Here is a 13,944-nt window from a genome sequence, read left to right on the forward strand (position 1 = left end):
CCCTGGCCACAGAATTTGAATCTCTTGGGTGATCCCCATGTGATACACATCTTTAACAAATTCCCTAGTGATTTGTAATCATTTTAAAGTTTCTGGGCCACAGCAACAGGACAGCTTGGAATTAGATACTCAGAAGGGCCTAAAAAGAGTCCAGGAAATAAAAACTAATGTGCAATGGCAGTCCTTTTATAGGTTGGCTCCTGTACTACTCGCTGTGCTAGGTATGGCAATGAACAATGGAGGCATGGTTCCAGCCCTCTTGGAGCAAGAAAGAGCCAATAAACAAGGGGAAATGAATGAAATTACATATTATGGTGAGTGTTAGAAATAAACAAAATGCTAACAGAGAAATTGGGCGTGCAGATTAGCTAAGGTAATCAAAACTGGCTCAAGAATTTGATAGAAATTTGACTGTGAAATGACTATAGCTAAATCAGGTCTGGAGAGGTGGGGTCAGGAAGCAGATGGAAAGAAAGGGTAGTGTGTGTGAGGAGGGGTTGGGAGGAGGGTTATGAAGGGAAATATACATGGAAAACATTAAAATCAGGGAAGAAGAATGCTAAGTAAAATGGGATGTTCAGAGACCCAGTTGTATCCCCAACTTTGAGCAAATATCCAATTTGATCTTCATATCACCGTAGAGAATTTATATACAGTTCTTAGATAAAAAGGATGTGAAAGGGCCACTGAACCTCTTCACAAAAATTAAAAGTAAGCTATCCCTATTCTGCAACTGGTGAATTGCAGGCGAAGGTACCTTAAAATAGCATTTAACCATCCAGCCTGTGTGGGTGTTCTCCATTCCAACCCAACTAAAGAGGGACCCAGTAATTGCATAGCAGAGAAAAGTGAGTAGAGTATTTTCTAAAACAAGTAGCATATTTTCCATTATGTAAAAGAGAAAAAAAATGAGCTTTTAGAAAGCCACACCTAGGTTTCGTGGACTTCTCTTTGGTTTCGTACATATCCAGATGGGAGGGGGAAGGAGAGGTAGTTATTGTTCTTTAGAGGATCCATCAGCCTTTGTTCATTTTTCCTGTAGATCCTAAAGATCCATTATGGAGACCTGGGATGTAAATCTGCATTAGTGCTAGCAGGCTGGCTCTGAGGAGCCGGCTGGGGCAGCCTCATAGGGAGTGCAGGTCCTAGTGATAGAATGGTGGCATTGAGGTAGCACCAGGACACCAGGGATTTACAGCCCTTAGTTTTCTGTAGGGGAAAGGCATGTGCCTGCATTTAAGGTCACTGAGTCAGGCAAGATCAGAGTTAAATGAGTGCTTACTCTCTCCTTGGGCTTGTGGTTTTTTTTCCCATCACCATATGACAGTAGAAACTGTCACTATTATTTGATTTGCTTGTTTTCTAACTATCTCCCCACTACACTGGAAGCCCCACAAGAAGGGGCTGATACCAGTCTCACCAGAGCCTAGTGCAGCTCTCTGTGCGTTAAAAGTGGGCAGAGCCTAGTAGCTGCGTGTGTGGTGTTATATCTGTGTAGGGGCACAATGTGCAGTGTGACGTGTCCATGGGCCTTCTCAAGGGTTTGTCTATGGGGCTCAGCCCTGATGCGACAGGCTGAATGTCTTCTGTTGCTCACTGGAAGGACATATGACAGTGGCATAGATTGCTTACAGGTAAGGCCCCTACCCCCACCCTTGTCCTGGGTTTCCTGGTCAACAGAAGAGGTATCCCTTTATAATGGGTCTAAGGACCCATCCTACACAGCATGTCCAAATCCCCACTCTCCGTTCCTATGTTGAGCAACATCCGGTCATCTTCAGGTAATGGGTCAGTTTGGAGTGAGGAAGGTATATAGTTGATGACAACTGGTCACAGAATGACCATCGAAAGGAAGGCACTTTCATTCTGCTTTTTTGTCCTCAGTTATAGCAGCTTATTTTTTCCCTTCTACTTGAAAGTGGTCTTATACCTTGAGACCTTCATCTTCTCTCTCCTGTTTCATTTGCCACTTGCTTTCTTCTCCGTTCCTTTAACCTTACTCCTATCTCTTATCTCAGAGAGGAATAAACCAGCCGTGCAGATGGATCGTCTTTGACAAATCTCCTGTCTTGTTTTTGCTTCAGTCTGAGTACAAGGGAGGGAGAGGTGGGAAAGAAAGATAGACAACAACCCAATTACTACTTCTAGCCATAACTGGGTCTCAGCATTATACGTCACTCCCTGTGGGGAGGCCTCTGAATGTGAGCTGACATACTCCTATGCATTGAAATTATTTGCTCTTTATTTGTGTTGCATGTACACTTGGTTCAGCTCCAGAAACACCGTCTAAGCATCCACATTGTGCCATATTCTGTGCACCATCCTCAGTGTATGTACATATTTGTTTTCCTTTCCCTTACAGTTGGAAGGGGATTTAGAAGTCATCCAGTCCCAGGCACTTTATAGGCAGATGCAGAGAGTGGGGCCCTGGAAGATAAAGCGATGAGTCAAGGCCTCAGGGTTGGTGTAGCATTTGGCCTCACACATGACCAGAGCTCTGCCCAGTGGCCTCTGGGGTGTGGAGATAATTTGTAATAAACCCAGTGTTCAGTCCTAAAATAAAATAAACCCAGTGTTCAGTCCTAAAATAAAAATGTGTTTTATATATATGTATATGTGTATATGTATATATAACATGCTTTTATTTTATATATTTTTATTTATATACATATATTTATATGTTTGTTATTTTATATATGTATTATACATGCTTATATATATACATGAAAAAACTAAGGTTTAGAATAGCAAAGACGCTTGCCCAAAGCCAGATGCATAGAAGGTAGCAGAGCTGACATGTCTTTTTCTGTTTTGTAGAATATATAAGAACACATGGAGTCTACAAGCAGCAGCAGGTTCCCCACCCTTCCTCTAAATGTAGGAAGGGACTTCTTTCCTTCCTTCTTTCCTTCCGTCCGTCTGTCCGTCCTCCTTCTTCCTTGTATTAATCTGCTAATACTCTGTTAGAGCCGCCATTAAAAAAAAAAAAAAAAAAGATACTACAGACTGGGTGGCTGAAACAGCAAACATTTATTTTCTCAGTTCTGGAGGCTGAAAGCTCAAGATCAAGGTGCTGGCAGAGTTAGTTTCTCTTGAAGCCTTTCTCCTGGCTGGAAAATAGCCACTTTTTCACATGGCTTTTCCTCTGTGTATGCATCCCTGGTGTCTCTCTCTCTGTGTTTATATGAGCCCAATCATATTGAATCAGGACCCCACCCTTAGACCTCATTTTCCCTTTAAAAGCCCCATTTCCAAATACAGTTGCATTGGGGGTTAGGTCTTCAACATGTGAATTTGAGGAAGACACAATTCAGTCCATAATGTAACTCTTGGGTATTGTGAATAATATTGCTATGAATATGGGTGCACCAATATCTGTTTGAGTCCCTGCTCTCAACTCTCTCGGGGTATATATGCAGTAGCAGAAATACTGGATCATATGGTTGTTCTATTTTTAATTTTTTTTGAGGAAATGCCATACTGTTTTCTATAGCACCTGCACCATTTTACATTCTCATGTCATCATTTCTTAATTTTCAAAATAGTTTTGCTCTTTTTGAAAGGTCAGTCTCCAAGGTCTGCCAGTAGGAAGTTTGGAATTTTGTTTGTTTGTTTTTTTGTTTGTCTCCCACATGCCTAGAACTCTTTTCAGAAACTTGGTGCCCTTGCTCCTGTGTAGCTCCTGTCAGTAACCTCAGGCTCTTACTTTCACCCTCAAATACTGGGAGAACATCCCAGAAAGGAGGAGGGAGCAATCAAAAGGTGACCCGATCTTAGGCCGAGGCCTAATCTGAACCGTGGGCCCTCAGTCAGCAGCCCCTGAGCACAGAGGCTGTGCCTGCATCTCTGAGCACGGCCGAGGAGGTATCGGAGCCCATTTAGTAGGGAACAACTTTGAAAACACTGCTGTGGGCTCGTATTTACTTACATCAACAGCATGGATGAGGGTATGTGTGTAGGAGTAGGTATTGTGGTGGGGAGGGGCCCAGTGTGAAGAGATGCCGGAGGTAGGCACTTACGTGAGGTAAGGCGTGAGGATATATATGTGGGTAGGGGTGTGTGTATGTACTGAATAGATGTGAGAATGGGAGCTGAGTCTGAGGGCATATATATGGTGTGGGTATGGTGGGGTGTCTCTGTGTGCATGTGTGTAGTAGGGGATAAAAAAAGGTGAGTGTGAAGAGTAGGAATGAGAGTATATATGGGGTTATTTGGAGGTTAAGTGTATGTGCAAGTAGTGTGAAGGTATGGGGGTTGGCATGAGGGTGTGGAGAACAGGGGGTGAAGGTAGGGTAGGGTATAAGGGTATGCACGGGATAGGGATGGGGGTGAGTGTATGAAGACGTGTGGGGAATAGGGTATGTGAAGGGTAGGGTGTGAGCTAGTATGTGTGTACTGGAGGGTCATAATAGGCACAGGATCAAGTCTCCACTCCAGGTGGCCACCCCTGCCAGGAGCTCTGTGGGTGGAGGAGCTGCTGAGGCCTGCAGAGCTTTCCTGTTGCAGGGGAGTGGCACCCCGCCAAGGCCTCAGGCGTGACTCACTTTCACCTGGTCGGGGGAATTAATCTGCTGGGCATCTGCATCATGGCAGGATAACGTGCGTCAGTCTGCATGACTCTGTTCTTATTAAGAACCATGGGAGAAATTTAAACTGAGAAATGAAGGGGGTGGGGAGAGGGTTGTTCTGGGAGCTAAGAAATTGCTTCTCCCTCAGTGACCCAGGCCCTCTCCCTTGCTTCCTCCACCCTGCTTTTGATATAGACATCTATAGCCATCCCATGTGAGGGAAGCAACTTCAGAAGACACACACGCATGCATGCGTATACCCTCCCAGACACAGATGTAGATCAGGGAGCCCAGAAGCACCTCCCAGATGCCAGGCGGCCTCTGCAGCAGTAACTCTTTATGCGCTGCGGTCTGCTGCAGTCTTCGTAGTGAAGGGATGCTGGCTTTTATGAATGGTAGCCTGGGAGGGGCCTAATGTCACTTGCTCCTGATGTCAGCACAATGAATGAAACACTTGCAAAGCGTAAAGCCCTAAGCACTCGGGGAAGCAGATACCATCTCAGATTGGCTCCTTCTGGTGCAGCGTCTCCTGCTGACGAAATCACCAGTCCCGTGTGTGACACATAAACCCACGTACGTTAGGACTGAAATGAGGCAGAAACTGAGGCTGCATGTGGAATAATGTGTATCTGATTCTGGCACAATCAGCTCTACCTGAAGCAGCTGGAGCTGAGATCTTCCCCCTGCCAGGCGCCGGAGGAAGGTGTTCTGCGGAGCTACAGACTCACCGTTGTATATTAGGCAGTTACTTAGCTAGCCCGATGTTCTGCTTTTGCTGGCAGAATTCCTTGCTGAAGCTCCAAGCCCTGGAAACTGATCTGTGCTCTGCATTTTTGGCAAACCAGGAAGAAGCTGCTCAGGTGCACGGACTCAAGGACCCAACCCCAGTGTCGACCCAGAGTGTGCCTGTGGAAGGCGCAGATGCTGCAGGTAAGAGGCTGGGCTGGGGACAGGTCTTCACTTGTACTGTCAGGATAGTTCAGCTTCTTGCTGCTTTCCTAAACCCGGTCTCCTGTGGGGAAACCATGCCTGGCGCAACAGAAAAGCTGAAGAGGTGCTTGAGTTGTAGTGGGGGAGCTGAGAGGGAGCAGGAGGAATTAAGGTGTGTGCTGGTATAGAGTATGTTCTCCAGCTGGGGGCCAAGCGTCAGATTTAAGCATAAATAGGTGTCAGGTGAAAAACACTCACCACAACTCCTGGTCCTAATGAATTCCTACTTGGTTTTCTGTGACAAACAAGTGGTGTACTTATTTTCTATCACTGGGTGTAGATAATCTGTACTGTCTTGATACTCATAGTACTTTTGAGGTATTCGGTGATAGGAGAGTTTTAACATTACTACTTGCTTTCTTCTATTACCTGCTTGTAATGTAATGTAATGATTCAACACAGGCAAAGCGGAGGTGAGTGGTGTAACTCATTCTGATCCTATGTTGTCTTTTTCTGTCTCGATTTTTTTTCTGCATTAACTTCTATGTTGAAAAGTCCCAGAATTGATTTCCATTTGTCTGATAGTTTCTCTGGTTTTAACCCCAGAGATGGTAGATTGGCTAGTAAGCAGAAGGCAAATTAATGCTTCCAGAAAGACAGTTAAGAAAGAAACACTAATTTATAAGAGTAGAAATGAGAGCACAGCTTATCTTTTATAACCCAGATGGGTAAGAGGTTTATGGACTGGTTTCTGGATGGCTGATAAAAATAGGATTAGGTGAACTTGCTACATGAGATGTCCTTTATCTCCAGGAACTGAAAGAAGAGATTTAAAAAGGTAATGTATTTCAGTGTCATTCTTAATAGCTCATTTAAGACATTACTGGTTAAAAGAGATCCATATGGTCTAAGTAGGTAAAAACATCATCCCAGTGTTTATTAAGTATGTTAATTAATAATTAAGTGTATTAATAATAGTGGATAATAGTAGCTACTCTTAGTAGCGATTCTTAGTAGCTTTATTACTATTAGCTTTATTACTCTTAGTAGCTTTATTACTATTGAAGATTTTTGTGCTCCAGGCACTAAGTCCTTTATATATTTTATATTAAATCCTTAAACTAATCTGTGAAATAATATGCTTCACAATAAGGACACTGAAGCCTAGTGTAACCCTGCTGGTAAGTGGTAAATTATTTCCCCATGGATGCGGGTGGCTAGTTGGCTGTCCTTATTTTCTGATGAGCTCCCCTTGCTCTGCTAGCCATCCGTTGTGTTTTGATGAAAGGCAATAAAAGGGGGCAGGACCCAATGTCAATCCAATTAGAGTTTTAAGTCAGATTATTAGACACACTTTTCTTCTTCCACCAACCTCAACAAACACATATAAACACATAACGAAGTCTTAAGCCAGATGCAAATTCACCTTTGAGTTGTCTGATGTTTTGTATAACTACACAGGTATCTGGCAAAGAGTTATAAAATATTTGTATGTTGTGTATATATATACACATATATATACACACATATAAAGATATATATACATATACATATATATATATCAAGATATATATATATATATGTATATATATATCTTTTCTATTTTAAACCATGACTTTTTTGTTTGTGTATGTGTCATAATCTCCAAAGGTCAAGAGTAGTTTTGCATTTTCTCATTCTGGATGGACAGGATTTTGAACGAGCTTATTAACACTCCTTGTATGATGGAAATACATGCCAAATTTATGTAGAAATTGTCCATACCAAAGGAACAATCCATACATGTCATGTTAAGTGTCAAATGGCAGAAATGGACAGGAGGCTCCTTACAGAGGATGCTGAATTTCCAAAATGTAGGTCAATCTGAGGTGTCCCAGAGCCCTCCAAGAGAGTCTATGAAGATGGAAGGTTTTCATTCCGTGTGTGTGTGTCCACACACTAGTCAAGAATATTTCTGGCAAGTCTGGCAAGTTTTCAAAGATAAAAATCCATGAAATCTTGATGTTTTTCACCTTCATAGAGCTTATGAATAAGGAGTCTCATGTAGCCAAAATGACTGTATAAGAGTGAAGAAGCTCCAGCCCCTATATTGGACCTTGTAGTACTTTGATACGTATCTTCTCTAATTTTCCAATAACCCTTTGACACAATCTCGAAACCACTTGCCAGATGTTTTCAGGGACCTAAAAAGTCTCTGCATTTGGCAGGGATATTGCCAATGTGGCAAACATTTGAAATAGTATTTCACAGATTAATTTATGGGATCATTGGTTCTCATTGGCTTCCAAAATGAGTGTTTATAGGAAGGTTATATATATATATATACACACACATATATATATATATATATGTGTGTGTGTATGTGTGTGTATATATATTTATTTATTTATTTTACATTTATTTAATTAATTTTTTTGATAATATATTTTCTAATCCATGTGTCAGTTAGAAAAAAGAAATATTTGCTCATCTTAAAGGCTCAGGGACTGTGAAAGGATTTCTAGAGTGATATTTGACCACCTTGAAACTAATTTTTATGTGTATAAAAATCCATGTTGAGAGTGTGATCACATAAGATTAGTATAAATGACCATAAATCTATAAAGGATTATATAACTTAAAATTTTCCTCTTCCCAAAGCCTAGCATCTAGCCTGAACCTTACGTGTATATATCTATTCAATTAGTAATTGTTGATGTCAGTAATTGGTATAACAAGGACAAAACCCAACAGGTGATTTTTACAGAAATATCTGGATATAATATGCTACCAATTAACTATTAAAGGCAAACATTTATAAATTGATCTGACATAAATAGATTTCAAGCTTACTTTAGACTCAATTAGGGCATAACAAGTAAAGTGTGTAGGCATTTGAAATGGTCTCTTGAGATCAACGTGTGGGTTTTAGCTTGGATTTATAGGTTACAAAGGTCAGTCCTTCCTAGTAAAATATCTGAAAAGCATCTCCATTCTGGAAATGCAATTATAAACTGCCCTTGCAGCAGAAACACATTTCATGGCATCCCTGGAGGAGCACTGGGTTCTGAATATTGTTGGTGCGCCTTCCTGCACGTGATAATTACCAAGAAGGTTTTCACATATGGGGATTCTTAGTCCTCATTGCTGGACAGTCTGAGGTGGAAGTCCTGTGACCTTTATATTTCATAAACACTCCCAAGTAGTGGGAACCATTATTAAGTGTCTTGAATTAGGAGGGAGAAGGTCAGGTTCTCTCAGATTCTCTTTGATTCTGCTTCACCTCAATTTCCTGGACGACTTGGACTTATAACTCAGGGTCTGTGACCAGCAGCTCAGTCCATTTACTTTAGGAGGAGAAAGGTGCTCAAGCAGACTAGAAATGTGTGGGGTGGGGACACGGACTAGGGTTAGGGCAGATTTGGGGGATAGAGGGATCCTTCGAAAAAAGTGATAGAGAGGGAAGCAGCTGCAAGAGGACTTTTAGACTATACATGGGGTTATCAGTTGTCATGGTTTGCCCAGGAATGTCTAAGTTGTAGCATTGAAAGTCCCACATGCTGGGAAATTCTCAGTCCCAGGCAATCTGGGATAGCTGGTAACCCTACCTGTAGGTTGCAAATTGCATATTTTGAGATGGAAACCCCCTCCACACTGAGGCTCAGGATCCCTCTGCCTATATCAATAGCTCCTTAAAGCTGAAGCAAATTCTTCCTCTGTGGCATTAGTAAGGATCTATTCTGGTGTTGTTGAATAGAAAATGGGATGAACATTGTCTTTTCAACTGCTTGTCATTTTCAGAGTGTGCAGAAGGACTGTTTGTTCTACATGACGAAGCATAGTAACCCCTGTTCTGTCTGAACATGGGTGATTGATGGTATGGAGTTTGTAGCAAAAGCTGTCACCAGAGATAACTGAAGACTTATTACTAGAAATAATAAACCATAGCAGTTTCTAATTCTTTTGTTATAAAATCTTGGTTCTCAAACTTTTTATTTGGGTAAGAGCTTTGTTCCTAATGTTGATCATTAGTGAGAGCTAATGTATATAACTATTTATAGGATATAATTATTCCCATAAGGAATTCTGAATGGTGTGTAGGTCGCTTTCTTATGTCCAAATTAAGATGGGGCAGAGTTAAAGAGAACCTGAATTCTCTCTTATATTTTAAGACACTGTCGACTTGACCAGATGTTACCAATTACTTGGGAGGACTTATTAAACTTATAGATAGATGTCTTGGGCTCTCCACCCTAAAATGCAAAATTAAAATGTAGAGATAAGGCCCAGAAATTTCTGTTTGAAAAGCTGCCCTGGTAATTCTGGGGTACAGAGAGATTCAGGAACACTTTCTGGAACACAGTGCTCTAGTGTTTCTCTAGGGGGCAAGAAATGTCCACCTCCTCCTGCAGGTGGAGTTTATAACTGGCCTTCTGGAACATGGGGGCATCTCGTGTGTCTGCTAGGTGTGTTATCCACTCAACTTGATGTTATATCCTATCTGGCAGTGACCCCACACAGTGTTTGAAAGTTAGTAAGAAGGGATCTCCATTACTTCAACCTTTTAAGTGCACATAATTCCAAATATAATTTAGAAACTTTGCTCTTTATGGATCTATGTGTATGTGTGTATGGTATTTCTAAATCCTAACTGAAACTTTTTAATATTTTTGGTATGTTACACCTGTTGCTTTAACTAAGAAATGGCTAACACCATAGAAAGTAGTACTTCTTTTTGTCCTAAATTAGTTCCTTTAAAGCAGTGGCTTTCAGCCAGAGTTGATTTTTTTGCATCCGCCTGCCCATTGCACCCCCCAGGCATGGGGATATTTGGCAATATCGAGGGACATTTTTGGTTTCACAGCTGGAAGATAAGTGCTACGTCTAATGAGATAGAGACCACGGTTGCTGCTGAACATCCTACAATGAACAAGAACTTTCTGTGCCCACCCCTACTTCCCCAAAAAAGAATTATCTGGTCCGAGATGTCAATAGGGCCAAGGTTTAGAAACCTTCCTTTAAAAGATTTTAAATGCATAATTTCATCATTAGCTAATAAAGACATTTTCATTTGTGTCAGACGTTGTTAGCTGGGTCTTCCTCTTTTATCTTCACAACCTTATGAGGTAGGTGCCATTATTATGGCCAGATGAAAGATGAAGAAATAAGCTTGGAGATTTAGTATAACTTGCTGAAGGTCCCACAGCTACTGAATGGGAGATGTTGGTAAGAAACAGGAGGAGGGGAAGGGTTTCCGCAGTCGGACTCCAAAGTTTAGTCCTTCACACTATGCTATTTGCTATCCAGTCTAAATATTAAGTAAGTCCCATAGTTCTGATATTCTAGCATTTGAAATTAAGCCCATATTCTATGTATATACTCTCTGCTAATGTGTTTTGAAAGTAATGTTTTGTCAACCTGAAGTGACCTAGATTTGTAGTTGATGAACCTGTTACAACCCCTCCTTTCATAGTCATTTCAGCTCCTGTGATCTAAACCATCTCTAGAACCCTGTGTGTTTCTTGATATGCATTTACCTGACCTTCATAGCAGATTCCAGATGGAGTAAAATGGAATTTTATTTATAAATATGATACCATTAGGAGAAATTGGCAAAGTGCCCAAGGGACACTCTATTAGTTCTTACGTATGAAACTATGATGATCTCAATAAAAAAATGAATATCTAAAAATATAAAAATTATGGGCATGAGGGTGTTTTATTAATTACAAAATATTACGCATGTTGGATTGTTCTCTGAACTCTTCCTAGAGATCCATACTCTTTTCTTGGCTTTTAAATCATAGCACTATTCCATTAGAGCTCCAAAATTCCCTTCCATACCAAACTGATAGTTTAGTGCTTATTAAGAGTACATGGATAGTTTTCTCCAGCTGCATTGCCTACTGCCCACATTGAAGGTCGCCTGTTGCTGTTGAGCCTCCTCATGACTTGTGAGTTGCTCAGCATTTTATTCTTTGAAAAATATGAATATCATCTGCCACCTCAGACTCAAGACTCTATTTCCTCCTCCATGTCACTTTTGAAATGTAAAATAAGATTAATCCAGGATCCATTTGCAAGGATTAGTACTGGCATGTCCATCATAAAGATACTGATTCAACTCTGTTCTTTGCTGCATGTTGTTAAGTGGGTTTTGTAATCCACTGCAAAACATTTAGCCCAGTCATCATTTGGTTTTGTTTTTAAATAACTTCTGATATAAAAACCATGTCATGAACTTCTTGAAAGCCCAAATAAATCACATCCATTGGTTCTGCCTTGTTCAGAAACGGTTCTTTGCAGAACTTGATGTGCAGGTTAAGTGATCTTGGACAGATGATTTGATCTGTACATCATTTTCTTTTTCTTTAAAAAAAATGGGGAAAAAACATAGTTTCTACTTAGGATTATTTTGAGAATAATGTAGCATAATGCGTACGAGGAACTTAGCACACCCTTCTTAATAAATGCTCAATAAATGTCAGCTATTATTTTTTAAAAAGCTGGGCATTCTTGCCATAGTCAGAGCTTATGTGGCTTTTCTTCCAGTTGATAATGCTTAACATTTGTCTTTATCTACTGTCATAATTATAACTACTTTCAAGGTGTGAAATGCCATTAGTACTGTCCATTCCCTAGGTCCCCTCTGGAATCTTTCATATGATTGACATTACACTAATTCCCTTCAGCACAAGATATTTATAACAGCAATAATCTATAGAGCTGATGGTTGAATAATTACCTTCTATTAAAGTTGAAACTACGTTTGTTACCATAAAATCTATCCTGTGCTAAACCTATGACATAACTTGCCTGGAGATGATCTTTACTGTTAATAATTTTTCTCTGATGCTCTTATAACCATCTTCATAGTATCTGAAAGAGGGAACTTCACACTAACCCCTTATTTTCTAAGGAAAGTACTTTGTTAATTATTGCAAAATTTATAGATGACAATATATTCTCTGAGGTTGTTTCTATAACTATAGGGAGAGAAAAAAAGTCCTATAGCCTAAAAAGCCAGGTAATTATTATTTATTTTATTTTATTTTTCATTTATTATTATTATTTTTTAATTTTTTTAATTTTTAAATTAAAAAAATTTTTTTACAGATAATTATTTTTAAAAAGATTTTTAAATTCAATTTCTAAGGCAGGACTGTGGTAACAAGTTATCCCATTTGTCCTTGCTACAACTCTTTACAAAAGAAGATTCTGTGGTAGAAGAGGTTTGCCTGGCCAAGGACGTAACAATTGTGAACAACTGCTATCTCAGACTAAGTCTGGGGCTCTAACTCAAGAGTCCAGGCTTTTAACTAGCAGGTTGATAGTCATTTTTTGAAATTTGGTTGATTTTATTTTTAAGAAGTTTTAGGTTTATAGAAAATTGAGCAAGTGGTACAGAGTTTTCATATATCTTTTTTCCTTTTCACACAGTTTCCCATATATTATGGTCATTTTAAACCTTTCTGGTTATTCCTTCTGTCATGCTTATGACACAAGTATAGTCTGGAAATGACCAATGGCATGCACAGACACTTGGTGTCTGACACTGTTCTGGGCACCCCCACCCTACCACCCCTAAGCCCAGGATGAAGAACCTACACTGTCTCTTCCAGTTCCCTGAGGATCATAATTTTCTGTGGCTCTGTCTTTGTGGAACTCTGGGACTAACTTCTTAGATTAATCTTTCCTAACTGACACTGGATAAGCCTAGTAAAGAACAGCCCCCCACTGATTAGAATTTGCTTCCTTCTGTCTTCCCATTTGCTTTGTATATTCAATTTTCCTTCTGCTTTGCAAAGTACATCTGCTTTTAAATGAAAATGCTTTCAAAAACAGCTTGGTATCTTAAGAGCAGATTTTTATCCGCTGTACCACTGATGTGGTCCATTGTGCAGGAATTAACTAGAAGACCTGGAGAGCTGTTTAGGCTGAACAATAATCAGAGTACAGCATCCAGCTTTCTCTGTATATCAGGAAAGTACTTCCAAATCTTGGACACTGTTATGGATGACAGTGGCTCTTTCCCTGGTCCCACAGCTCAAGCAGAGCTCTGTAACCTGAGCATTTGACTCCATTTTTGTGAGACAGGGAGGGGGAAAAATTGTTCATTGGCCTTGCTAGTTCCCTTGGTTATTTCTCAACTGTTCTTTGGTAGTATGCATATAGGCCAAAGGATGAATAATGTGCAAAGGTTCATTTAATCACTGGTAGATCTGTCTAGAACATTGTTTCTTCTTTCCTCCCCGAATTAGACATTTGGTTTGGTTCTGTATAGAAACTGCCTCCAAAAATATGAATTACTTTTACTTCAGATGTTCTATTCCAAAACAATGCAAAGCATGGATTTCTTCCCTTTCTCATTATGACAGGATCTGGAGATCTTGCATTGTCCTCAGTGTAAGTCATGTTACTGCAGCCTTCAGACACTACAGTTCTGATTGAGGGGAGAAGTCACTAA

At 40.2% G+C, this 13,944-nt stretch overlaps 1 protein-coding gene across 1 annotated transcript in view; it reads left to right on the forward strand.

Annotated features, from left to right (window-relative positions):
• The window catches only part of FAM13C (family with sequence similarity 13 member C), a 141,252-nt gene that overhangs the window by 97,272 nt on the left and 30,036 nt on the right, over window positions 1-13,944 (forward strand). Inside the window, exon 6 of the mRNA XM_080823161.1 lies at window positions 5,414-5,498. Coding sequence (XP_080679287.1) covers window positions 5,414-5,498 — 85 coding nt within the window. The remainder of the gene's footprint in view (window positions 1-5,413; window positions 5,499-13,944) is intronic.

Source organism: Martes martes (assembly GCF_963455335.1).
Source record: "Martes martes genome assembly, chromosome: 14".
Lineage (NCBI taxonomy): Eukaryota > Metazoa > Chordata > Mammalia > Carnivora > Mustelidae > Martes > Martes martes.